This window comes from Ipomoea nil, unplaced genomic scaffold, assembly GCF_001879475.1.
Source record: "Ipomoea nil cultivar Tokyo-kokei standard unplaced genomic scaffold, Asagao_1.1 scaffold1034, whole genome shotgun sequence".
NCBI classification, from domain to species: Eukaryota; Viridiplantae; Streptophyta; class Magnoliopsida; order Solanales; family Convolvulaceae; genus Ipomoea; species Ipomoea nil.
In genome coordinates this window covers 839,174-865,000 of record NW_017617462.1, presented here as the reverse complement: position 1 = coordinate 865,000, position 25,827 = coordinate 839,174, and the positions used below count along the sequence as shown (strand labels likewise).

Sequence of the window (25,827 nt, the reverse complement as noted above, 5' to 3'; positions counted from 1 at the left end):
CAACAATGTGCTCTAGAAGAAGGGACAATGTGCACTAGAAGGCCTGGAAGAAAAAAAAAAATTAACTTACACAAAATTACCATAATGCACCATATTTTTTTTAAAAGTTGCTTCATTTTGAACATTGTGTTGTGCGTAACAACAAAAATAAATACCTGGAAGGAAGCTCGCGATGTGTCGTTGCTTTAGTACAAAAACCGGCAGCATTCCGTGTCGTGTTTGGCAACACTATCTTAAAGATATTTAACGACCATGGTATCGTTTATAGCACAGAAACAAATAAACAGCTTAATTTCAGAACTTAGGGACTAGGAATTTCGTGTTGGAGTGAATTGTTTCCTTGTTCTGCATTAAGTGACACTGCCAAAGGCTTTATTTATAATGGTTTGTGCACTTCTTACACCTTACCACCATTGTAGGCAGTGTGTGGACAATCAGCATAAGATTAGGCTTTGTATGGCAAGCATCATGCAACCTATGCTGGCCACTTAATTTGTTTGCTTAATTTGTTTAGACAAATTAAGAGATGATCCACTAAAATAGGGATCTCATTTGAAGCCTTTGCTTAGAATGTTTTCCAACAATCCCCCACACATTCGAAGGTGTAAGGCTTGACGGAAAGCAGCTGAGCGTAACAAATAAGAGCTAGCTTCCATGTCAGTGTGTTAAACTTGAACTGACAAGTGGTGGCACTAAGTAATCCACTATCCAAGAGTGAACAGAGTCTTGAACTATTCGGCTAGTTGAATTTTAAACTTATGTGCACCTCGTTAGCTTCATTTGTTGTACACTTTGTATAGTTATTTGGATAACCATGTATTAACACTGTTTTGTCTGTCTCAGCACAGACATTCCACTCCACCGAGTGTACTTTACCGTTGACTGCCAACGGCGTGCGGACTGATTTACAGTCTACTTATAAATGCGAGTCTTTCCATGATTTCGTTTGACCACCGTGGTGGTATCGATCATGAATTTCTCACCTCATTGGCTTTTAAGCCAATCTCCCTTGATGTATCAAGGATAGCCTTTCGATTTAGGCCTTTCGTGAAAGGATCAGCTATATTCCTTTCAGATCTCACAAGCTCCATTGTGATTACCCCATTCAATATCAACTGCCGTACAGACTCATGTCTGACTCTAATGTGTCTCATCTTTCTATTGTAGACACTATTTTGTGCCACACATATGGCTGTTTGAGAGTCACAATGAATGGGTACAGCGGGAGCCGGACTCCCCCACAACGGCACGTCTGCCATTAGATTTCTTAGCCACTCAGCCTCTTGGCTAGCCAGATCTAAATCTATGAACTCTGCTTCCATAGTTGATCTGGCTATGCACGACTGTTTGGTTGATTTCCACGACACTGCAGCCCCACATAGTGTAAACACATATCCACTTGTAGAGCTTACATCATCATTGTCGTTTACCCAGTTCGCGTCACAGAACCCTTCTAGCACAGCTGGGTGTCCTTTGAAGTTGAGACCCCAGTCTAACGTGCCTCTAAGATACCGGGGTATCCTTTTTAGTGCGTCCCAGTGTGGGCCACTAGGGTTATGAGTGAAACGACTGAGTTTATTCACTGCAAATGCAATGTCGGGTCGGGTATAGTTCATCAAGAACATTAGACTCCCAATTACTTTTGCATATTTTTCTTGAAACATACCTGACTCCATGTTCTTCAGTAGTTTGACACTAGGATCGTAAGGAGTCTTAGCCGGAACAACATCATAACTGTCAAACTTCTTCAGAAGTTTTTCTGTGTAGTGACCTTGGGATAGAAGGTAACCTGTATTGGTTTTTGTGAATTTTATCCCGAGTATCACATCGGCTTCTCTTAGATCCTTCATTCCAAACTGTTGACATAGAGTTCGTTTGGTTTCATTTATAGCCTCAATACTTGAGCTAAAAATTAACATGGCATCCACATAGAGACATATTATTACAATACTAGATTGGACCTCTTTAGAGTACAAGCAGGCATCTGACAGGTTAGTAGTGTAACCAAGGTCCATTAAAGTTTTGTGAAACTTTTCATTCCACTGCTTAGGGGTCTGTTTTAGGCCATAAAGAGATCTTTTTAGTTTACATACCTTTCATTCTTTCCCTGGATCAACACAACCAGGTGGTTGTTCCATGTATATCTCTTCTTCTAATTCACCATTGAGGAAAGCCGTTTTCACGTCCATTTGGTGAACTATCCAGTTGTGTAAAGAAGCCAATGCAAAAAGAACTCGAATGGTTCCCACTTTTGTCACTGGTGAGTATGTGTAGAAGTAATCCTCACCGAATCTTTGTGTAAAGCCTTTGGCTACTAGCCTGGCTTTGAACCTTTCAATAGACCCATCTGGTCTAAGTTTTCTTTTGAAGATCCATTTGCAGCCAATTAGCTTGCACCCTTTGGGTAGTTCTACCAACTCCCAAGTGTGGTTGGACTGAATAGAGTCCAATTCACTTTTGATAGCTTTTTTCCACAGAATGGAGTCGATTGACTGCATTGCTTCTTTAAACGTTTTTGGGTCTTCTTCCAATACTAATTGGCACACAAACTGGTCACACGGTTCGTTTAAATCTTTTAGTTCTATGACATATGTTATGAAGTCAGAACCAAAATTCTTCTCTATCCTGGGTCTTTTGCTTCTTCTGGGCTCATCCAAATCGTTAGTAATGCTAGGAAAATTGGCATTATCATTTTGACACAGAGTATCAATTGGTGAGACATAAGCATTTTTAAAGGAAAGATATGTTCAAAGAATATTGCATTTCTTGATTCACACATAGAACGGTTTTCTAGACACATAAACCTATATGCTGCACTATTCTCGGCATATCCAACAAAAACGACATCAAAGGTTTTGGGTCCTATGTTGGACCTTTTCAGGGATGGTATACCCACCTTAGCCAAGCATTCCCACACCTTAAAGTGTTTCAGGTTCGGGGCGTGCCCTTTCCACATCTCATAAGGGGGTTTTTCGAACCCTTTATGTGGGACTCTATTTAAAATGTGGTTCGCCGTTAGAATAGCTTCTCCCCACATAGAGTCTGGTGTCCCTGAACTGATCAATGGCGTTAATCATTTCTTTAAGGGTTCTATGTAACACCCCCCAAAAACAAGACCTAAAAACAAGTCTTAACACATGCAGATTAACAACAAAACTAGCACAGCGGAAGATAAACGGAAACTGGATAAAAGAAATCCAAACAGGGGTGTTATGCCACGTATACCACACTAGGTAACGCTAAGGCGACAATCTGCAAGTGTATCACACTAACCCAAAACATCAGTCTAAAACAATCTAAAACCATTGGCGCGCAGGCCACAAAAACACAGTCTAAAGATACAGGTGCTAAACTACCAGGCTCTAGACATCGCGCTCGACTACTCAACACCTGAAAGAACACAAAGATAAACATCGGGGCGACGCCCGGTCAGCGAATAATGCTGGTAACCCACCAATACCGTTAAGTATCATAAATAGGTAGATATAAGATATAAAAATCATTTTCGAAACGGAATACATATATATAAGTCAAAAGCCAAGATCAAAAGACAACACAAGACTCACCACTCACAAAGATAACACCGGGAACACATCCCAACCACAAAGGTTAACCACACACAAGAATAAAGACTCACCCAACGACAACACATGCCAAAACACCACAAGCCTCCGTGACTACACACGTCACGAGAGAAGATCACACAACACCGACTTTACAAGCCCTCGCAACATCACCCATCGCGAGTTGGTATGCCTTCCTTATGCCCTGTTCCAACCTTATGGCTACCCCCAACCTTGTATCTTCTTTCCAACCATTACCTCCAGAATCCCCTCTACAGCCAAGTCCAACCTTATTCCGCCGGGACCGTCGTCCCCCACCAACAGACCACCGACGAACCACCACCAATCACGGCAACACATGCCCGGATAACACAATGTTATCCCCCAATCACGTGAACCTTTCTCGAAGGAACACAACTCCATAATCAAGTCAAGGCCACCACGAGGACCGCTGCAATACCTTGGTGACTAGCGTCCCATACCACTAATCGTGCAATCCAGGTAGAGCCACACACGCACCACCACTCACACGAAAGTCAAACAACGGATTACAACGAAGGTATGAAACACACTCAATCAAGGAACGGGTCACAACCCAACGACAACAACAATGAATAACGCAAGTTATCATCAACCAAACGGAAGGTACAAACAACACACACGCTAGCATTAAGACAACAAACTAGCATGCTTAACAACGGGGAAACTCAAGATAGTTCCGAGGAACACACAAGACACCTCTTGGTTCAACGAAACACAATGTTGAACACTTAGCACGATTCAAGACACCAAAGATCCTACATGGATACCTACCATAAAGCTCTAGACCTATGAAATATCAAGAAGACGCTCAAATAGTTCCACAAAAGAACAACGGGAAGCCAAAAGATCAAACACCGAGACAACCAAAACACGGGGAACAAATCCCAACATCGCCACAACCATGTACCCGCGGGTGGACCCACGGGTAGTGCCCCACCCGTGGTCCCGCCCGCGGGAACAATATCCCACGAGGCTGTACCCGCGGGTAGGCCGGCGGGTGGTGCCCCGCCCGCCGTTCCGCCCGCAGGAACATCCCGGTATCACAACAAATCCCTTCGGGGATTTTCTTCTCCAAACACAAATTCAAGTCCAAAACACACCAAATCTCACCAAACACAACAAAATGACTTGAACCAAGGAACATGCCAAGCAATGACACAAAGGAATCCTAAGCACAAGCTCTAGATATGCAATATCACAAGATAAATGCATAAACCCTCACATTTCATAGCAAAACACAAGTAAAATCCAAGAAATCACATATAGGTAAGCAAAATAGGTTTTGTAGAGCATGGGTTACCTCTTGAAGACCAAAAGACTTCTCTTACACCACAACAAGCTCTCCACTAAGCTCACTAGCCAAACCCACTTCAAGATCAAACCAAAAGATCATAAAGATCCCACCTTTAAGAAAAAGACAACTAAGATGGAACCAAAAAGACTAGACAAGCTTAGATCTTACCCTTCTAGATTCCCAAATAGATGAAAGATTGAATCTTGGAAGCAAAACTTGGAATCTTGACAAAGGTCTCACTTTGCTTGAAGAACAAGCTACTCTTCTTTTCTAGAGAGAAGGTAGAGATATTTTTCTAGGAATTGTAAGGAATGAAATGAAGAAGTATTCTAGGTTTAGATTACAACACTAGCTCTTGGTGAAAAGACAGGGATACCCTTACTAACTCTTAGAAAGTGTAAGGAACAAGGGAACTCCTCTCAAAGCACAAGGTACAACACAACTTAAAGATTGACTAGTCAAATACTAGTCCTTGAGTATTAAAAATCAGGATTTTAGGAATCAATTCCTCAAGAGAAATAGAATTAATTACTCAATTAATTCATGGATTGGAGTGTGGATTTTTGGGGTGTCACATTCTATTTTCCTTTCAACGATGCCATTTTGTTGGGGAGAGTAAGGTGCAGTTACTTCATGGATTATACCCGAAGTTTCACATAAGGTTTTTAGCGATAAAGATTCATAATCTCCACCTCTGTCAGAACGAAGCCTCTTTATTTTCAAGTTTAACTGATTTTCTACCTCAATTTTAAAAATCACAAATTTTTGTTCAGCTTCATCTTTTGTTCTCAAGAGGTATAGTTTTTTAAAACGAGAATAGTCATCTATAAAAGTTATATAATACCGTTTTCCTCTTTTACTTTCAGTGGTTTTAAAATCCGCTAGATCAGAGTGAATCAATTCAAGTACAAAGGAAGTTCTATGAGTTACAGCAGAAAAGGGCTTCCTAGCAAATTTTGCTTCAGCACAAGTTTCACATTAGGAGCATGCATCATTAGACAAGTCAGGCAACATATTTAGGCTTTTTAATCTATTTAAGCACTTTGTGCTAACGTGTCCTTATCTACCATGCCACAAATTAACTGAAACAGTGATATAAGCCGAAGGGGAAGCATTATTCTTATTGATAGATTCTGGTCCAATTACAAATATGTCTAACACAAATAATCCCCCCCCCCCCCCGTAGATACCCTTTTCCGAGAAAAGTCCCACACCGAGTCATAACTAATCGGTTTGACTCAAGGACAATTTTGATCCCGGCCTTATTAAGTAGGCCCCCGGAAATTAAGTTTCTACGCAAAGAGGGAACATACAACACATTGTTCAGTAATAACTTCTTACCAGAATTAAGCAATAACTCTACTTTTCCTCTATCACTTACCTCAGAAATGCTGGAGTTGCCCATGAAGACTTGTTCTCCTGCAGTGACGGGCTCGAACACCTTGAAAAAGGACTTGTTGTTGCAGAAGTGACGAGATGCCCCCGTGTCCACGACCCACTCGTCTGGGTCTCCGACCATGTTAATCTCAGTAATCACCACTGCTAAGACCTCGTCATCCTCCGTGGTTTCTACCATATTTGCTTGATTTTTGGATCCGTCCCTCTCTGAATTTTTATTTGTGGACCCTTTGCGATGATAGCACTGTGCAGCTCGGTGTCCCCGTTTCCCACAAACATAGCATTCGTCGCCCTTTCCCTTTTGCAGACTTTTCTCCAGAAAACATATCAAAAATTGAAGTTGTTACCCGTTGAAGAATTGTAGACCGTGCAGTTTTGTTGTCTTTCACATACTTAGGACAAACCTGCGGTGTACTTCGGGTAAGTCTCGGCGCAGGAACTTGATCATCGGTCTTGTCAAATTTGTCAGCTGCCACGGCAGTGGCAGTAGTAGCGGTCGCGGTTGCTGTCGCGGTAGTAGCCGCTAGAATGAACGTGGCTGGATCCTCATATATCACATAATCAACATTCTTCTCTTCCAGCAGCATGACGATCTTGGCCGCCCATCGTTTGTAGTTCATACCTCCAGTTAGAATTTCGATGGGTGTGACATCAGAAGCTGGCTTCATTGCAGTAGACATCGCCTCTCTGATTTTAAATATCTTTAACTGTTGTGCGTAACAAAAAAAATAAATACCTGGAAGGAAGCTCGCGATGTGTCGTTGCTTTAGTACAAAAACCGGTAGCGTTCTGTGTCGTGTTTGGCAACACTATCTTAAAGATATTTAACGACCAGGGTATCGTTATATCTTCGACTGATAGCACAAAAGCAAATAAACGGCTTAATTTCAGAACTTAGGGACTAGAAATTTCGTGTTGGAGTGAATTGTTTCCTTGTTCTGCATTAAGTGACACTGCCAAAGGCTTTATTTATAATGGTTTGTGCACTTCTTACACCTTACCACCATTGTAGGCAGTGTGTGGACAATCAGCATAAGATTAGGCTTTGTATGGCCAAGCATCATGCAACCAATGCTGGCCACTTAATTTGTTTGCTTAATTTGTTTAGACAAATTAAGAGATGATCCACTAGAATAGGAATCTCACTTGAAGCCTTTGCTTAGAATGTTTTTCCAACACATTGATCTGGACTGATTTGATGGATGAGATTAAACCATATTTTTCACCTTAGGCTTCTTTTTCACATGATCCTTTATATATATATATATATATATATATATATATATATATATATATATATGTATGTATGTATGTATGTATGTATGTATGTATGTATGTATGTATGTATGTATTCAAATGAGGACAAGTACATTATAGAGGACTATGTGGACATGTGTAGTTGTGTTTCATTAGTTTGTTTGTCGTGTGCATGGCCTAATGTAGTTGTGTGCCACAGTTTGTATATCGTTTGTATAGTTTTATTAATTAATAGAGCTTGTGTTCGAAACTTGATGTTTACATGTATGCTAGTGTGCCATTGTGTATTAAATTGTGTGCAGGATACTAATTTCTCGTGTGCCCAATATTTTTCCGCACAGTCCTCTATATATCACTGTCCTCATGTGAATTCAACCATATATATATATATATATATATATATATATATATATATATATATATATATATATATTATTCTTGTAATGTAATTATTGTTATTTTCTTTTTATTCTTGTAATTTATAGGTTTATTAATGAATCATGATTTTAATTGTTAGTTATAATTTTTTCCTTAAAAAAATTGTTAAGCAAATTTGCTAAACTTGCAGGCCGATGAGAATCCGTATGGGGCGAGTTAGGGTTACTTGAACCCTAGCTCGTGGGCTTCGTGGGTTAACCCACAAAAGCTGGCTAAAAATTAAGCATGCGGTGGGGTGCCTAGCAAGGTTTGATAGTACTAACCATAAAATTTATCTCAAGCTCTAATACCCTAAAACATATATCCTAATAAACAGTGAGTAGTAAATTGTTCAAAGCTCACTTGTGGCACTTGATACAACCCTCATCCTATAATTAAACCACCAAGCCAAACTACCTGATTGTCCCTTATAACACCCATGCCTGCCACTTTACCTAATGGTCATTCACATTGCCCTCCCCGTTAACCTTGATCCCTTTGGTTGGATTCTAAGAGACGAGCAATGTTAGTTTGTTGCAGCTTCGAGTATTTTAGGAAATGGAATTTGTTAATAAAAAATGTTTCAAGATTTAAGAAGATGATTTTTTTACTCCTCTATGTTGTTAAAGTTTTATAGAACAAAACAGTTGTTTATCTTTTAGTTCAGTCCGTGTAATAAGTGTAATGTTTTCCATTTAGGAAAACTTATTGGTGCAAGTCATTATGGCCTTTAGTGGTCAATAAGTGGTGCCATGATAAGGAGTTGTAACAATAACTGTTACAAAGCCTGTATTGATGGTGTACATGCTATATAAGCAAGGCTCCCCCACTGCTCATGTTACTGTCTTTTGACATAAACTATACACCATCTATATTGAACCTGGGAGCAAGTGGGATATATTCTACAGAAACACCAAGGAAAACTACAGCAATTACAAGGCTTTACAGAAGAACAACTATGGCCGGAGGTTAGTTTAGTTTACTATTTCTTACATTTGGTATTAGAGCATGTTTATCTCTGCCTAGTTGTTCAAATTGTTATTGTTTTACAAAAGTATATTCTGGAAAAATACTATCTGTTCATGTGCAATTTGAAATTGATTTATAAAATGTTTGCATATTCATATTCTGTTGTTTTATATGTATCATTCCAGAACATAGAATAAATTAAATATAAAGTATAGATATTCGTATGAAACATTTGAATATATACATATGTATATTTTTCGAAATATACAAATTTTGTAAAAAAAAAAAAAAAAAAAAAACAACCTGCTGCTACGTAGAGTTCATTTTCTCCCATCTGCGCCCGACGACTGTGTAACGGTTTCAGATGGTCGTCGGTGCGCCATTTTCTCCGATTACCAGCGTAGAGGACAAGCGGTGGCGGTGAAGTTGGTTCCCGGCGACGTCGCTGCTTCCCTTTCTTTTTCGGGCGACGGCGACGGTGAAGCAGGGTTCCTAGCGGTGGCGTTATCGCTGTCCTTTTCGGTGAACCGCGAGGCTGGCAGATGATGAGGACGCGACGCTGTCTCCATCATGTTCCCTCTGCTTGTTGGCCACGGTCGGTTATCGTGGCTGCGGGAGACGACAAAGGGATGGCGGCCGGTGCTGGGCCTCGAGTGGGGGTGGCAAGCGGCGGTGCTCCGGCCGACTCTTCTTCCGGCGTTCTCTCTCTATCTCTACGCATCTTTCTCTGATTTCCTTTGCCTTTCCGATTGCAGCGACTAGGGCTGTGGTTGGATTTGTTTGATTAAAACTGATAAGGGGATAGATGGGTCGGGTCTGTAGATTGGGCCTGACCCATTCCATTAATAAAATAAAATTTGGGCCTATGTTTGTTTTCATTAATAATTTATTTGTATAAATTGTTTTGGGCCTGTAATTTGCATTGTTTATGTTGTTTTTAATAAATTTTTTATTCAAATTATAATCTGAATTTGAATTTAAATTTTATTATTTGGTATGCTCCTATGTTTTAAATTGCTATAATGTTTGTGCAATTTATTTGTTTAATATGAGTTTGTGTTTTTGTAATATGCATGTTATGTCCAATTAGCATAATTTTAATTTATTTTAATTATGCGATTTATTTTCTGCCTAAGAAATGCATGTTTTAGGAATTTATTAAACTCCTTATTACTTGGACTTTGGTAGTGCCTTTTAGGAGTTTGTTGAATTCCTTAGTATATTGGACTTTAGCATATTGCGGTTATAATAATACATAAGGTTTAGTACGACTACGGTAGTGCCTGAAGGTTAGCACATTAAGATCAAAGGTTCACATATCCTTAAAGTCCCTTAAAGCCCTTTTTCCAAACCATGAACATCAAAGTTTTAAATAAACCGTTCAAAACAGTTATGCTATGATATGAGAATGCATGAACCGGGGAAAGTTTCTTGGGAAGAAAACTAGAATGACCAATATGCGACTAGTTCCCTTGGAATCCTACTCTGTCTAACGAGTTGGTATTTAACCGAGTTTCATCTCGACCAACTTTCCTGGGAGTACGTATACTTGGGAATTGCATATCATGTTGACTGCATAATTTGTTTTGCTTTTCATAAATCTATGTTGATGTGTTAATACAATTTTAGTTGGTATTTAACCGAGTTTCATCTCGACCAACTTTCCTGGGAGTATACTTGGGAATTGCATATCATGTTGACTGCATAATTTGTTTTGCTTTTCATAAATCTATGCCGATGTGATAATACAATTTTAGTTAATAAAGGAGTAGCCACAACATCCTTAATTTAATTAAAATCATATATCAAGCCTTTCCAAATAACATAAAGTTTAGGCATAAATTGTGATTAATTATATGTAATATAATGAAATTTATCCCACAGGCAATTTTGTTATATTTGTCTGATTAATCAGGATAAAAATATCAAACTATGATCATAATTTAGCCCACAGGCAATTATGTATCGACATATAGTCTTTGGTAGTTTTATCATTGGGAATAGAAATTCAACCTTGCACCCATCTCATTTCTATTTCTAAAATTGTCTACGGTCCTTTTTGCGTAAAAATTTAGCCCACATGCAATTTTTATGGCATTTGGATCTTTGGCATGCATCATTTACATTGGTAATGTATGCGATTCAGTTCTTTCTATGCCTGAAAATTCTAATCCAAACCTTTTACCTTTACAACATTTCAATCTGTTACTCACACTGACTTGAACATCGAAGTTACAGAACTTAGGGGCGACAACTACAAAATTTAGAAAGAATGGATTCTTCTTAATTTAGGGTGGAAGGACTTGGACTTTGCTATCCATAACGAGTAACCATCGGTTCCCACTAAGGACAGTACCCAAGATGACATTGCACTATATGAGCGATGGGATAGGTCCAATCGGCTCAGTACAATGTGCATCAAGGCGAAAATTTCTGATGGGATTCGGGGTTCTGTTAGTGAAAAACATAAGGATGTTCGAGCGTTGCTCAAGTCTATTGACGACCAGTTCGTCACTTCAGAAAAGGCTTTAGCAAGCACCCTCATCATGAGATTCCCCTCTCTCCGTCTCACTTCCATCAAAGGTGTGTGTGAGCACATCATGGAATTGCGGGACATTGTGGCTCAACTTAAGGCTCTTGGGGTAGATATGTCAGATGATTTTGTTGTACTATGCTTTATACACCCTACCATCACCGTACGGACCGTTTAAAATTACTTATAACACACATAAGGAAAAATGGTCCATAAATGATTTAATGACCATGTGTATTCAAAAAGACGGAAGGTTGGTGATGGAAATGGGAGAAAGTGTCATGCTGGCTACAACACACGAGAAGTCTAAATTTGGCAAATCTTGAGGTTCCACTTCTAAGGCTAAGGGGAAATGAAAACATTCACCTCAAGCAGACATAAAGAAGGTGCATAAGTGTCTCTTCTGTAAAAAGAAGGGGCACATGAAAAAAGATTTTATCAAGTACAAAAAGTGGATTGAGAAGAAAGGTATTATATTCTCATTTGTTTGTTATGAATCCAATATGTCTGAAGTTAACACTAATACTTGGTGGATTGATTCTGGTTCAACAATCCACATTGCAAACTCTTTACATGGAATGCAGGATCTAAGGAAGCCGGTGGGAAGTGAACAAACCATCTTATTAGGAAACAAGATGGGGTCACAAGTTGAAGCCATTGGAACATGCAAGTTGATTTTAAGTAGTGGCTTTGTTTTAATCTTAAATAAGACCTTTTATGTACCAAGTTTCTCTCGAAACTTGATTTCAATCTCTAGACTTGTGTCATTGTGATAAGTGTTAAAATGTGCCACTTTTATGAGGTATTTAGGAGTACTATTTTGCTTAATTAGAGTCCTTTAGGCCTATTATATGCTTAGAATAGCTTATTTTGACTAAAGTTAGGCATAAGGACTAGTTTTGATTACATTTGTTGTAAATAGCAAAATATTGACAATTTTAGCTCATTTCGGTGATAGTTTGGAAGAATAATCATATCTGGACCTAGGAGTGTCCTATCAAGGTGATTCAGGTGGCCATGGATCGGCATCGAAAATATCTACAACTTTCATGAAGACCACGAAGGACAATTCAGACGTCTAAATAGTCAAAATCAGTGAAGACCACGTCAGGATTCCCAGTCACGCGAGAGTAAATGGGAAATAATAGGCTTTTTGGAGAGTTTTAATGCTGAAATTTCAGGTCTAGATCTATCATTCTTCATTGTTCATTTTGCAATATTTCTCTCTCTAGAATTTTAGGTTAGATTAGGTTAGAATTCTCACCAACTTCTCTCTAAGATTAGCTCTCAAATTTGTAAGAAGAAGATGTGGATTCAAGCAAATCTTGAGTGGATCTTCATCTTCTATTTGGATTGTTGGATAATCTAAGCTTTGCAATTTGGGTAACCTTTAATCTCTACTCTTTAATTGCTTTACTTGTTTTTACCTATTTTGCTATGTTTGGGTTATTTAGCTTGATCATGAGTAGCTAGATCTTTATTTGTGAATTGGATCCTTTTGCCTTGTGTAGAATATGTATTGATCTAGTTTGTGTGGCTATGTGTTGATGTCTTGTTGTAAGGAGACATTGTATGGACTCTTGTGTATGGTGTACAACATATGCTTGAGTTTTGAGTAGGATTAGGTCTACAAGAGATTGTGGCTTAATCCTAAACTTGTCTTCCTTGCATTTCCCTTCTCTAAGATCCGAGAGGCCGAAGATTGGAATGAGATGTAGACAAGGTGTTTGTTGAAATGCTCATAAGGAACGTGGTCACGGAATGGTGGTTCCACACCTATGAAAGACCTAGTAACCGAGAGGTGAATGGCACTGGAAGTCATCTCACATGACTCGTTCAACACTAACCGCACTCCTTACCTACGTCTATACTTTTAACGGCATTGCACACACAAGGGATTGGGCAAACCGAGTTTACAACATATGCGTGTTTGGGGATGCCCGTCTGAAGTGAGGATATATAACCCACAAGAAAACAAGTTGGACCTGAGGACTATTAGTGGTTTCTTTATTAGATACGCACAGTCCTCCAAGGGGTACAGATTTTATTGTCCATCTAATTCAACCAGGATTGTGGAATCAAGAAATGCTAAGTTTCTTGAAGATGACATGATTAGTGGGAGGGATCGGTTCAATGATTTGATTTCTAATCATGATCATATTGAATCATGTCCCTCTACGTCGTCAGATAGGTTGATAATAGTTTCAAGCACCCCTCAAGTTCAAACGGGTATTGAACAACCTATTCAAAAAGTTTCACAAAATGAAGATATTATTCCTATAGATCAACCAATTCAAGAAATTCTTGAAGTCGTAGTTGAACTGCTAACTTCTCAAGAAGATGGTAGTTCAACTTTAAGGCGATATACTCGAGAAAAAAGACCGGCAATTCCTAGTGATTATATAATGTATCTGCAAGAGTATGATGTTGGAGCCGAAAATGACCAAAAAACTTTTTCACAAGCCATAAAATGTAAAGAATCAGATTTATAGTATGAAGCCATGAAGGAAAAAATGAGTTCCATGTGGCGCAATAGGGTTTGGGACCTTGTTGAGTTGCCTAATGGGGCCAAGGCCATTGGCTGTAAATGGGTAGCAACATCGAACGATACAATGCTAGGCTCATTGCTAAAGGGTTTACTCAAAAAGAAGGAATCGACTACACGGAGACATTTTCTCCTGTATCAAAGAAAGATTCACTTCGTATAATTTTGGCTTTGGTTGCACATTTCAATCTTGAATTGCAACAAATGGATGTGAAAACGACATTCCTTAATGGTGATCTAGAAGATGTGGTTTATATGAAACAACCTAAAGGGTTCTCTTCTAGTGAAGATGGGCATTTGGTTTGCAAGCTCAAAAAGTCCATCTATGGTTTAAAACAAGCTTCCCGCCAATGGTATATCAAGTTTGACGGGGTCATTTCTTCATATGGATTTGTTGAAAGTTCCTTAGATCACTGCATATACCAAAAGACAAGTGTGAGGAAAATTTGTTTTCTTGTTTTATATGTGGATGGCATTTTACTTGCAACAAATGATAAGGGAATGCTGCACGAGGTTAAGCAATTCCTTTATAAGAACTTTGATATGAAAGATATGAGCGAGGCATCTTATATCATTGGCATAAAGATCCATAGAGATAGATCCCAGGGTATTCTGGGACTATCGCAGGAAACCTATATCAACAAAGTCTTAGAAAGATTTCGGATGAAGGATTGTTCACCGAGTCCAGCTCCTATAGTGAGAGGAGATAAATTCAGTTTGGACCAATGTCCAAAGAATAATTTTGAAAGAGAATCCATGAAGAATATTCCTTATGCTTTAGTTGTCGGGTGCCTTGGGTATGTTCAAGTCTGTACTAGGCCGAACATCGCCTTTGCTATTGGAATGCTGGGACGATATCAAAGTGATCCGGGTTTAGACCACTGGAGAGCTGCAAAGAAGGTTTTAAGGTATCTCAAGGGTACCAAGGATTATAAGTTTGTATTCAAGTAGACGGACATTTTGGACATCGTTGGATATTCTGATGCGGACTTTCCCGGTTGTGTTGATTCTCGGAAATCAACTTTGGGAAATATTTTTATCATGGCCGGTGGAGTTGTTTCATGGAGAAGTGTTAAACAAACTCTTGTCACCACTTCAACCATGGAAGCCGAGTTCGTTTCATGTTTTGAGGCTACATCTCAAGGTGTATGGCTTAAGAATTTCATTTCGGGGATTAGAGTTATGGACTCTATTTCTAAACCCATTAAAGGTTTATTGTGACAACTCAGCTGCAATCTTCATGGCTAAGAACAATAAGAGTGGGAGTCGAAGTAAGCATATCGACACTAAGTACTTGGCCATCAGGGAGCGTGTTAAAGATAAGAAAGTGGTCATTGAGCATATAAGCATTGAGTTGATGATTGTTGGTCCCTTAACTAAAGGCATGCCACCATTCAAGTTTAGGGATTTTGTTGAGAAAATGGGACTTGTGCCCATTTTGTAAAATTTGTATACATACAGTTATTTTATGAAATTCTTAAAGCATTCAGATATTTTCTCGTTATTGTATTGTGCACATTTTGTTGAGAAAATATATATCTTTTGGACTTGGAATAAACATAAGGTTTATCCATAAAAGTTTTTGGTCACCACATAAAGTACTTAGAGAACAAGTTGCATTGTAATTATAGTAGATACTACTCGTATTAAGAGGACATATCTCTATAGTTCATGTTTTTTGTTTATTTAAGTTTGTACTTGCACCAAGTGGGAGAATGTAACGTTTTCCATTTAGGAAAACTTAATGGTGCAAGTCATTATGGCCTTTAGTGGTCAATAAGTGGTGCCATAATAAGGAGCTGTAACGGTAACCGTTACAAAGCCTATATTGATAGCATACATGCTATATAAGCAAGGGTCCCCCACTGCTCAGGTTACTGTCTTTTGACATAAACTATACACCATATATATTGAACTTGAGAGCAAGTGGGAGACATTCTACAGAAACACCAAGGCAAACTACAGCAATTACAAGGCATTACAAAAGAACAACTATGGCGGGAGGTTAGTTTAGTTTACTATTTCTTACAATAAGTTGTTATAGTCCAAACTAGGTTCTTGTTGGTGTTTCGGATGAATAAGCCAATTAACCACAAAAATAATATATATAACGAAAAAGATAAATTTTATAATCCTGAAGATTATAATATATAATCGAGTATACACTCTTTCCTTAAAACTAATTCCTCACCTTATATATATATATATATATATATATATATATATATATATATATATATATATATATATATAGAGTCAAGTATACACTATCAAATCTCTCCTTAAAACTGATTTCTCACCTCCCGAAGGTGCTAGGAGCGTTGTGATATCGGTTTCCCAGGATAAAATGGATCAACGATACTATGTTCGAACACTCAAACAATAGTACCTTCGCCTAACTAGAACAAAATGCTTGAACACAAGCTAATTTTCAGAAGAATGGGCAGAGTTTCGGGAAGAGATAAGACCACGTTTCTAAAGAGAAATCTAATTTTTCTTAGCTAGTGGCTTACATATAAAATCATTGCCCAAACGTGTAGGTTATATAGGGGATGAAATGAATAATAGCTTTCATGGCATAATAAATTCATATTAAATAATTGGATTATACCGTTTGAAACGGTCCTATTTAATATTAGATATAATATTTGCGGTTACAAAATTAATATACAATTAATTTGTATCGACCATAATGACATGTTTTAAAACACTTGAGGGACCAAAAAGTTTGTACGTCCGAAATAACCATTCGGAATTAACCAAGATGACAAAGAACATCTGAATAGTTATAACCGACTGCACCATTCTGTGCTTCTAATTTGGCTCCATTCGGTGTGCTAATTCACGTAATTAAAGTGCTTCTTTAATGGGCTGTTTGGTTCACAGAATAAATTTGGAGGGAATAGAAATGCTATTTCATTGGGAATGGAATAGGTAAGGAGTAGAATACAAATTATATTCTATTGTTTGGTTCGTGGAAGGAATAGACTTTAGGAATTGTATTCCAACGTTTGGTTGGTTAAGGAATAGAAATGGAATATATGTTTAAAAGACCTAAATACCCTTGTACAAAATATATGTTTTCTCTTCCTAATTAGCAGCCACAACCACCTAGAACTTCTCTCCCTCTCGTTTGGCTGGCGGAGCAGACGGCGGCGGGGTGAAGGTCCGGCGTAGCTACCACCAGCCACCTTCTTCATGCTTTCTCTTTCTCCCTCCATCGTTGCTCCTTCTCTCTCTCTCTCTCTCGACGTAACCAGCTACGAAGTAGGTGACCAAGTCCGGCGGTGGTTCCAGCGACGAATGAGCAGGGCAGATCCGACGATAGCCCGAGCTTCTCTCCCCACTGGCGGCGTCCTTTGGTTTTTCGGCGAATGGCAGGCGCGAGGTAAGCAACTGACACGAGGGGGACAGCTCAACAGATCTGACGGTGGTGGAGCTCATTTATGCTTTTTCGACGTCTGGGCGGTGGAGTCCGTTGAAGGCGAGCAGCGGCGATGGCTGAGGTCATCACGAGGGGGCAGCATATCGGCATTATCGTCGCCGGCTAGAACCAGTAGATCTGGGAGAGGCCAAGGTTGTGTTTCTGGACCATCAAACAACGAATTGCAGACTGAGGTAATTATTAGTATTATTTAGTCTTCTCCAAATTCCTATCAACTTTAATAAGAATTTTTTATTTAATAATTATTATATTATTGCTGGTGTATTTCTTATATATTATTATATATATAAAATAAATAACAATTGAGGGATAAAATTGGAAATAATAATTTTAGGTTATTCCTGCGAACTCAGGAATAGCCTAATACCTAAAGGGGCAGGAATCTCTATTCCCTTTGCAATGGGAATAGGTCATTCCCGGGAACAATATATGTTCCTGGGAATACAAGTGGTTACCAGGAATATGTCTATTACTAGGAATGCTATGGCATTCCAGACCTATTCCGTGAACTAAGCAACCCATAAATCTCAATTAAATAGCACATTAACACCTCACGAATGGCTTAGTCACAAGCTAAGTAAATTATCATTAAAATTACAATCTTAATATAACACCTTCATAACCCAAAAGGGTAGCTCAAGTGGCAAATGAACTCTCTTTGTGGGGGAGAATTTTCAGGATAACTCGGGTTCGATAATTTTCGTGATAGCCTGGATTCGAAGAAACCATTCGGTGCCTTTGCTAATTTACAAGCACTTCTCAGAAATAGGTTTACTTTGAGAATCACCCGAATTCATTTTGTCCCGACCCAAATCAAGTGGACCGTGCATATATTTGTACCACAAAATAGCCACTCAAAAATACCATTTTATGCTAAAAATTCTAACAATCCCCACATGAATGAAAATTGATTTTCAGATTGAAAAAACGACACGACTGTGTTCAAGGGTCAATTACCCTTTGAACCTTGCCTTGTGAGGATACTTTTACTATACTGGCGGTTCGGTAGAACCTGATGTCTTTGAATCGATTGTCGTTTGTGTAGACGATGACATATCCCACACATGAACCTTTCAACCTTTGTTCTGTTCTCATGAGTGTGCCCGTTTTATTCGTAGGTCACTGTTCCTGGTACTACAAGAGTTTCTAAAGAATTGAGCCCAATCAATTCTCATTTAAAGTGACCCTCACTTCTCTCTCACATAGGTGATTCTTTTCTGAGTATCCTGCATACTCACACATGTCAACCTCGTGCAGGAGTCAATGTTCTAACAAGGAGTGGTAGGGAGTCCGAAACCCCCACAGTGACACGCTTCGTTCCATAATTTAGTTGTCCCATTGAGCCTAAGTTCCAGCTAGGTTGGGTATCCACTAGAACTTTTATTCCAAGTGCTTTAGTCTCATTCCTCATTTCAATTTCTCTAACAACTATTTGCTTACCCTCAGGTTAGCGGCCACTATGTTATCCTCTACTTCCTGATAGTTCAAGAACTAGTACTGCGTAATTTGTCATTAGTGTGTTAAACTTCATTGAGTTCATTATTGGGTGGTGTAACTAACTCTAGGCCATTCACCACTCAGGAATTATCCCCTAAATTCAGAATTTTCATCCCAAAGGAAACAAAAGTAATGAAGATAAGGGAAACACGGAGTTGCATTAAAAAGCATAATATTAACCATGTGCAGGTGGAATCAGATGCACTCCAGGTTATACAAAGTTTAAATAAATAGAGGAAGTGTCTTCCTTTGATTTTAATGTTTCTTGATGTTAAAAATATACTTTGTTTTTATAACTATTTCTCATGTTAGTCGTATTGCAAATAAGGTAGTTTATATTCTAACTAAGGAAACTTATTCTATGTTTATATGTCAGGAGTAGAAATTTGTTCTTTCTTCTTTTGTTGTCAACGAATTATACTATGATTTGAATTAATTATATGGCCTATTTCCAAAAAAAGAGTGAAAACATATTTTGTTGGCACATAGGTCACGCAAGTATTTTGCGAGAAAGAGAAAAGGATATTCCGGAAATCCCATTAGCACATTCACTATCTCACGTGCTAATGTGCTATGGTAGTCCCATTCGTGTACAGCCTCTTTTTAGCGTTCTCCACACAAACCTCGAAGCGGCAAAGCGCCAAAAGCCTCCAATTTCTTGCGCTCTCCATCCCCGATTCTTCCTCCGTTTTCGATGCATTCTGCCCCCAATCGTTCGCATGGATTCTGTTGTAATAAATTTGCCTCCACCACCCTCTAGATTCAACCTTCCTAACTCCTTCTTGAGAGTACACAAGCCCAAAACGTTTGGAGTATCACCCATCACCGCTTCACAATTGAATCACCAAAACCCCTACTTACAATGCGGAAATCACACCTCAAACCGAAAACCCTTTTTGCTTCTTGTCCCGATTTTGAAGAATTTGGAGGATTTCGCGTCGAAAAACAACTGGATTTCGCCGGTGCTTCAAACTCCGGGGGAGGAATTCGGCGGGGAGTTGTTGCAGAGTGGGGGCTTTGGAATGGCTTTGCTGAGCATAACGGCGACGGCGGGGGTCAAAATTAGTCCATTCGTAGCTACGCTAGCGGCCAACCCGACATTTGTTTCCGGGCTTCTTGCGTGGTTGGTGGCGCAGTCCAGCAAGGTTTTCCTGAAGTTCTGCGTGGAGAGAAAATGGGATTTTAGGATGATGTGTGCCTCTGGTGGGATGCCTTCTTCGCACTCGGCTCTGTGCACGGCATTGACGGCTTCGGTAGCGCTTTGCCACGGAGTAGCCGACTCTTTGTTCCCAGTTTGTTTGGGTTTTAGCTTGATTGTAATGTACGATGCTATCGGTGTTCGACGCCATGCCGGGATGCAAGCGCAGGTAATTAGGCTGTGTTCTTTTATAAGACCATGTTTGTTTCGGTTTACAAGCAATAATTTGAAATTCAGTGACTCTAAGAATCAACAATCTCAATTTTTTGGGCAATCACAGTCAATTTGGTAATAAATTTGACGGGTTTGTGAAAAAACCCAAGATTTTAGAGGCAGTGAATGTAAGAAAACCACATTTGTAGATGACTAAAAGGACAACAAAGAAATGCATTGAGGTACTTGTACTTATGAATTAATGTTGGGTGTGACTGATGGAGCAGCAAAACAGGTAACTCTGCATAGGATGAGAATGGCATTTTGGGCAATTTGATAGTTGGAGGGCACAGTTTAGAATTAATGTAGTTTGTGACAAAAGGTGTAATGACAGGTAACTTTGAGTAAAATGGGGAGAACTCTTGGAAATTTGAGTAGGTAAATAATATAATATAGACTATATAAAGGAAAAACTCTAAAGAATTTTCCTAGATATATTTGCAGTATGCAATCTTGTGCTTTTCCTACACTAAAATCTCTAGATTAGAAACTGGGTAACATCAAGAACCCGGAAATAGAACTCTGAATATGGATGCAAAGCGGTTACTTTTCTTAGTGAAGAAGGGGTATAAACTATAAGGGGGCGTTTGGTTCAGGTTATATAAGATAACCAAGGTTATATTTGCTTGGTAATATAAGATTCCCATGTTTAGTTCAGGTTATATAACTTTCCTAGGGAATGTCAGATAACCTCCGTATTAAGTTTTTAGCTATTGGAAGGGAATGTGAGATACACTCCAATTTCTTAAGTAATCTCACATTCCCTTGTCTTATTACTAATGTTGGGCTTTGTATTTTTTAATCAATTTATCTTATTATGGTTGTCTTATTTACATATCTTAGTTTTAAACCAAACACAGTAATCTAACATTACCTAAGGCTGAGGCGTGTAGTTATAGTATACTGAGAATAATGCTTTATCTGCTCATGTGTTTTTATACCCTCCAATTATTTTCAAGCATTAGAACAGTCAAATTTGTCAATTTGATCCATGTTTACTCAAAACTAAGTATGATATTGATGTATGGTCTACACAAAGATGTCAACTTTATAACTGAATCCGAGTCTCTTTAACTCAGGTTCTAAATTTGATTGTTGAGGATTTATTCAAATGGCATCCTATGAGTCAAAGAAAGCTCAAGGAACTGCTTGGGCACACCCCATCCCAGGTCATTGCTGGAGCTGTGCTTGGTGTTTTGGTTGCTTGTATATGCTGTCAAGCATGCTCTATTGCAATATGATGCGTATTTCACCAGCTATTCTGTGATCATATAAGGCCAAGTATTTTGTATGTATGTATCATGGTTTAGCTTTTGAAGGTTAACCAGCGAAACTATATATGCAAATGGGGGACAATGATATATAGTGTATTTTTCAAAAGATATTCATGGTACATACTATATAGCACACATAATGACTCTATTTAGTGGTATATGCAGTAATTAGAGCAAATTATATCATGGACTAGGTTTATAAAAATAAGGATGAATGTTCATTTTAATCCTTCAATAGAATAGCTAACTAAGTTTTAGTCCCTAATCATTTAGTCTCTCATTTCAAATAGCTGTTAAAATTAATGGGTGATTGAAGGATAAACATATAAATTCATCAATTTTCTTATAAAACACACATCAAATAATAAGTGAAACATATTTTAAGTCAAAAACATAATGTCCTATTTTTGTTTTCTCAGTAAATTTATTTAAATATTCCTTAATAAATAAAATAATTATATAGCTAAATGTTTTTAAATATTTCACTATTTGAATCCATCTGTATAGTTAATATTTTAAAAATAAGAATTATTAAAACACCAAATATTCCAGTTTACTAGAGACATAAAAAAAACATAATAACAATAAACCTAAGTCCATAACTAAAAATACAAACAACGTGTGTATTACTACATATTAGAATCGTAGAACAGAGCATATAAACATTAAATTAGGTTTAATAAATGGAAAGAAGGATGAAGAAGTAGAAGTAGACACACTTTGGTTTTTATCTCTGCAACAAAGGGGCAGAGAGTTGAGCGGAGGACTGAGTGACGGACTGCGTGAGCGTAGACAGTAGACTGATTTGGGACTTACGACCTAGAGTTGAGGTTTGAAGACTTGAGAAGTTGATGTTATTAATTATAATAACAATAATAACAATAATAACAATAATAACAACAACAACAACAACAACAACAACAACAACAACAATAATAATAATAATAATAATAATAATAATAATAATAATAATAATAATAATAATAAACAGTATGAATGCAGAATGGAGCTGAAGGAAGGAAGATGAGATAGATTTGTATATATTCATTCGTATTGAAGATTTAGTTCAATATGTACTGAATGTAAGTATTGACACAAATGTACCTATAGTTTAATGGGTAAGGCTCTTAGTTGATAGTTAGGGGTTCAAACTTCACCTTGGACATCTACTTCATTTCATTTGTTTCATAACATGTGTATATTAATTATAAAAATAAAAATACAAAAAATCGAGTGGTTTCGATTTCTTTAAACCAAGTACCGAAACGTCCAGTCCTACTGGTAATAAAGTGAAAAAATATAGTGCTTTTAAGTAAGTCAAGCAAATTTTGATTCTCTTAATTGTAGTTACTAAGGTTGGTTTTAATTTTAGTTACTATGGTTTTTTTTATTAGGTAGAAGACATTGTCTGTACTATGCACTATTGTAAAAATCGGCCTTGGGCGCCTAAGCGGCGAAATCGGTCAAAATTGGCCTAGTTGGTCAACTCGGCCGAGTCGATCAATTTCGTTTGATTTTGACCGATTTCGTCCGATGTCGTCTGGTCCAGCCGTCCGTAGACTAGTTTGATACTTTGAATCTTTGGATGATTGAAGTATTTGAGTATTTTATATTTGAGTATTTTTATTTTTTAATATTGTTTTGATGTTATGACTTATGAATTGTAATTATTTCATTTATTTGGATGTGTTATTTGATTGAATGTTGAAAAAAACTTCATTAAAATTGTCAAATTACAAATCTGCCATTATTATTTTGCCGCCCGCCTAGGCACTAGGCACTGCCCGGGCGCTCGACTAGCGCCTACTGCAACCATGATACGTTGGTTGTTTAAAGATATTGGAGTCTACTGTGCATTTTGTGTTTAGCTTTATCAATGTTGCAGGTGTACTGTGTTTTCTTTTTAATGTAGTTATATCTACTTTTGGCTTGGCTATAAGTGTTGGAATACTAACATCAACTTTACCTTTAGTCATGAAAGTGTTGACGCTACTTATTTTGTTAGAATTCAGGTTTTTTTGGTTATAAATATAACCGATCTATAGACTATAGTACTATCTTCTAGTACATTGGCTTTTCTTGTCATTTATATTGTATTATGTTAAAGATAACACCGTCAAAGTCGTTGTAGTATAATGGTGAGTATTCCCGCCTGTCACGCGGGTGACCCGGGGTTCGATTCCCGGCAACGGCGTTTTCTATAATTTTTGGATTTCTTGCGTTTAAAGATAAACTAAAATTCCGACCTGCCGGATTCGAACCAGCGACCTAAGGATATCAGCCAAGAACGACTCCAACTACAGTCCTCCGCTCTACCAACTGAGCTAAGGTCGGATATGTGTTAGAGTTCCCAACAGGATTCATTTATTAATTAAAAATAGGACCAAGAACCAAGACTACTAATGCTGATTTGGTGGGGGACTCGAAGCAAATGCCACTGTAGGGAGCTACGCGTCCTCTACGACGTCCTTCTATTAAGTGCCAAATTTCGGATTATTTTAAAAGTAAACAGAGATGTTAATCGTTAGCAACCAATCATATTAGTATTTTTTTTTTATAAAATATAAAATAACTGTTGTGAATAATACTAATAATAAAATAATAATAACAATACTAATATTATGAAGTAGAAGGGGAACAGCAGTACAGATGGGAGAGTTGAGAGAATATGATTTAGCTTTTCATATATTCTGCATATCCAAGATCATGGAGGGAAGGGGTATTTATAGTGTTGAGATTTAGGAGGTAATAAATATTAAATTCGCATAAGGTGGACAGGTAGCAAAGCTAGCCTAGTTGGTAGCTGAAGATGAAGCGTTGCTGTGTCATGCTTGAGGTCCTGAGCTCCATTCCCTGTTGCTGCTTCTTGGAACTTGCAATCAGCTTTTTGGAGAATTATGAACCACCATTTAATGTGACTTAGCAGTAAGTATTACTTATGGTCGAAGTAGCTTGGTGGAGAAGACTTCATCTTTTATACACAAGGTCAAGGGTTCAAAACTCAACTTGGACATCCACATTTCTTTTTGTTTCATAACACTCCCCCTTGGATGTCCAAAGGAGGAACATTATATTGCCTCGTTAAAAACCTTACCAAAGAAAAACCCAGTGGGAAAAAACTTTGGTTAAGGGAAAAAGAGTACAATAATATGCTCCCCCTGATGAAGACATCACTGAACATCTTTAAGATGACGCATACCAATTCCACGAACTAATTTCTTGAATGTAGCCGTGGGTAATGCTTTGGTGAATAAATCTGCTAAGTTCTCACTTGAACGGATCTGTTGAATATTGATTTCACCTTTCTTCTGAAGGTCATGAGTGAAGAAGAACTTCGGTGAAATGTGTTTTGTTCTATCTCCCTTGATGTATCCTTCCTTTAATTGAGTGATACATGCTGCATTGTCTTCATATATTGTCGTTGGAGTATCATCCACAGATAGACCACATGCTCCCCTAATGTATCGAGCAATTGATTTAAGCCATACACACTCTCGACTTGCTTCATGAATAGCGATTAGCTCAGCATGATTTGAAGAAGTGGCAACAAGTGTTTGCTTAGTGGAACGCCAAGATATAGCAGCACCTGCACTCATAAACAAATAACCAGTTTGGGATCGCGCTTTATGCGGATCCGAAAGATATCCAGCATCTGCAAAACCAACCAAGTTTGATTTGGAATCTTTTGCATAAAATAACCCCAAATCAATAGTTCCTTGGAGGTAGCGTAATATATGTTTGATGCCATTCCAATGCCTTCGTGTTGGACAAGAACTATATCTTGCTAACAAATTAACAGAAAATGCAATATCAGGCCTTGTGTTGTTAGCAAGATACATTAGTGCACCTATTGCACTAAGATATGGCACTTCTGGACCAAGAATTTCTTCATCTTCTTCCCGAGGTCGGAAAAGATCCTTTTTCACATCAAGAGATCGAACAATCATTGGGCTACTCAATGGATGTGCTTTATCCATATAAAATCGTCTAAGTACCCTTTTGGTATAATTTGATTGATGAACAAAAATTCCTTTATCCAAATGTTCAATTTGTAGGCCAAGACAGAATTTTGTTCTCCCAAGATCTTTCATCTCAAATTCCCTTTTCAAATAATCCACTGTTTTTGAGATTTCCTCAAGGGTTCCAATGATGTTCAAATCATCAACATAAACAGCGATTATA

At 38.1% G+C, this 25,827-nt stretch overlaps 1 protein-coding gene and 2 non-coding genes across 3 annotated transcripts; 2 read left to right on the top strand and 1 right to left on the bottom strand.

Moving 5' to 3' along the window:
• Positions 1 to 17,321: 17,321 nt before the first annotated feature.
• On the top strand, positions 17,322 to 21,764 carry LOC109180734. The gene is made up of 4 exons (XM_019330444.1): positions 17,322 to 17,636; positions 18,910 to 18,964; positions 19,450 to 20,327; positions 21,451 to 21,764. The coding sequence occupies exons 1-4, from the start codon at positions 17,322 to 17,324 to the stop codon at positions 21,610 to 21,612; spliced, it is 1,410 nt and encodes a 469-aa protein (XP_019185989.1). The 3' UTR covers positions 21,613 to 21,764.
• Positions 21,765 to 23,766: 2,002 nt separating this feature from the next.
• On the top strand, positions 23,767 to 23,839 carry TRNAD-GUC. The gene has a single exon. It is a non-coding gene; the product is annotated as a tRNA-Asp (tRNA).
• Positions 23,840 to 23,885: 46 nt separating this feature from the next.
• On the bottom strand, positions 23,886 to 23,979 carry TRNAY-GUA. Its single transcript has 2 exons — positions 23,943 to 23,979; positions 23,886 to 23,921 (listed from the first exon to the last, which is right to left on the bottom strand). It is a non-coding gene; the product is annotated as a tRNA-Tyr (tRNA).
• Between the last annotated feature and the right edge of the window lie 1,848 nt (positions 23,980 to 25,827).

What these genes read in the sequence shown, in the direction of transcription:
- LOC109180734 (XM_019330444.1), top strand. Translation starts at nt 17,322, where the DNA reads ATGAGCAGGGCAGATCCGACGATAGCCCGAGCTTCTCTCCCCACTGGC. An exon ending in AGTTCAAGAACTAGTACTGC is followed by an intron (nt 18,965 to 19,449) that starts GTAATTTGTCAT and finishes GTTGGCACATAG; the next exon opens with GTCACGCAAGTATTTTGCGA. An exon ending in ATGCCGGGATGCAAGCGCAG is followed by an intron (nt 20,328 to 21,450) that starts GTAATTAGGCTG and finishes TCTTTAACTCAG; the next exon opens with GTTCTAAATTTGATTGTTGA.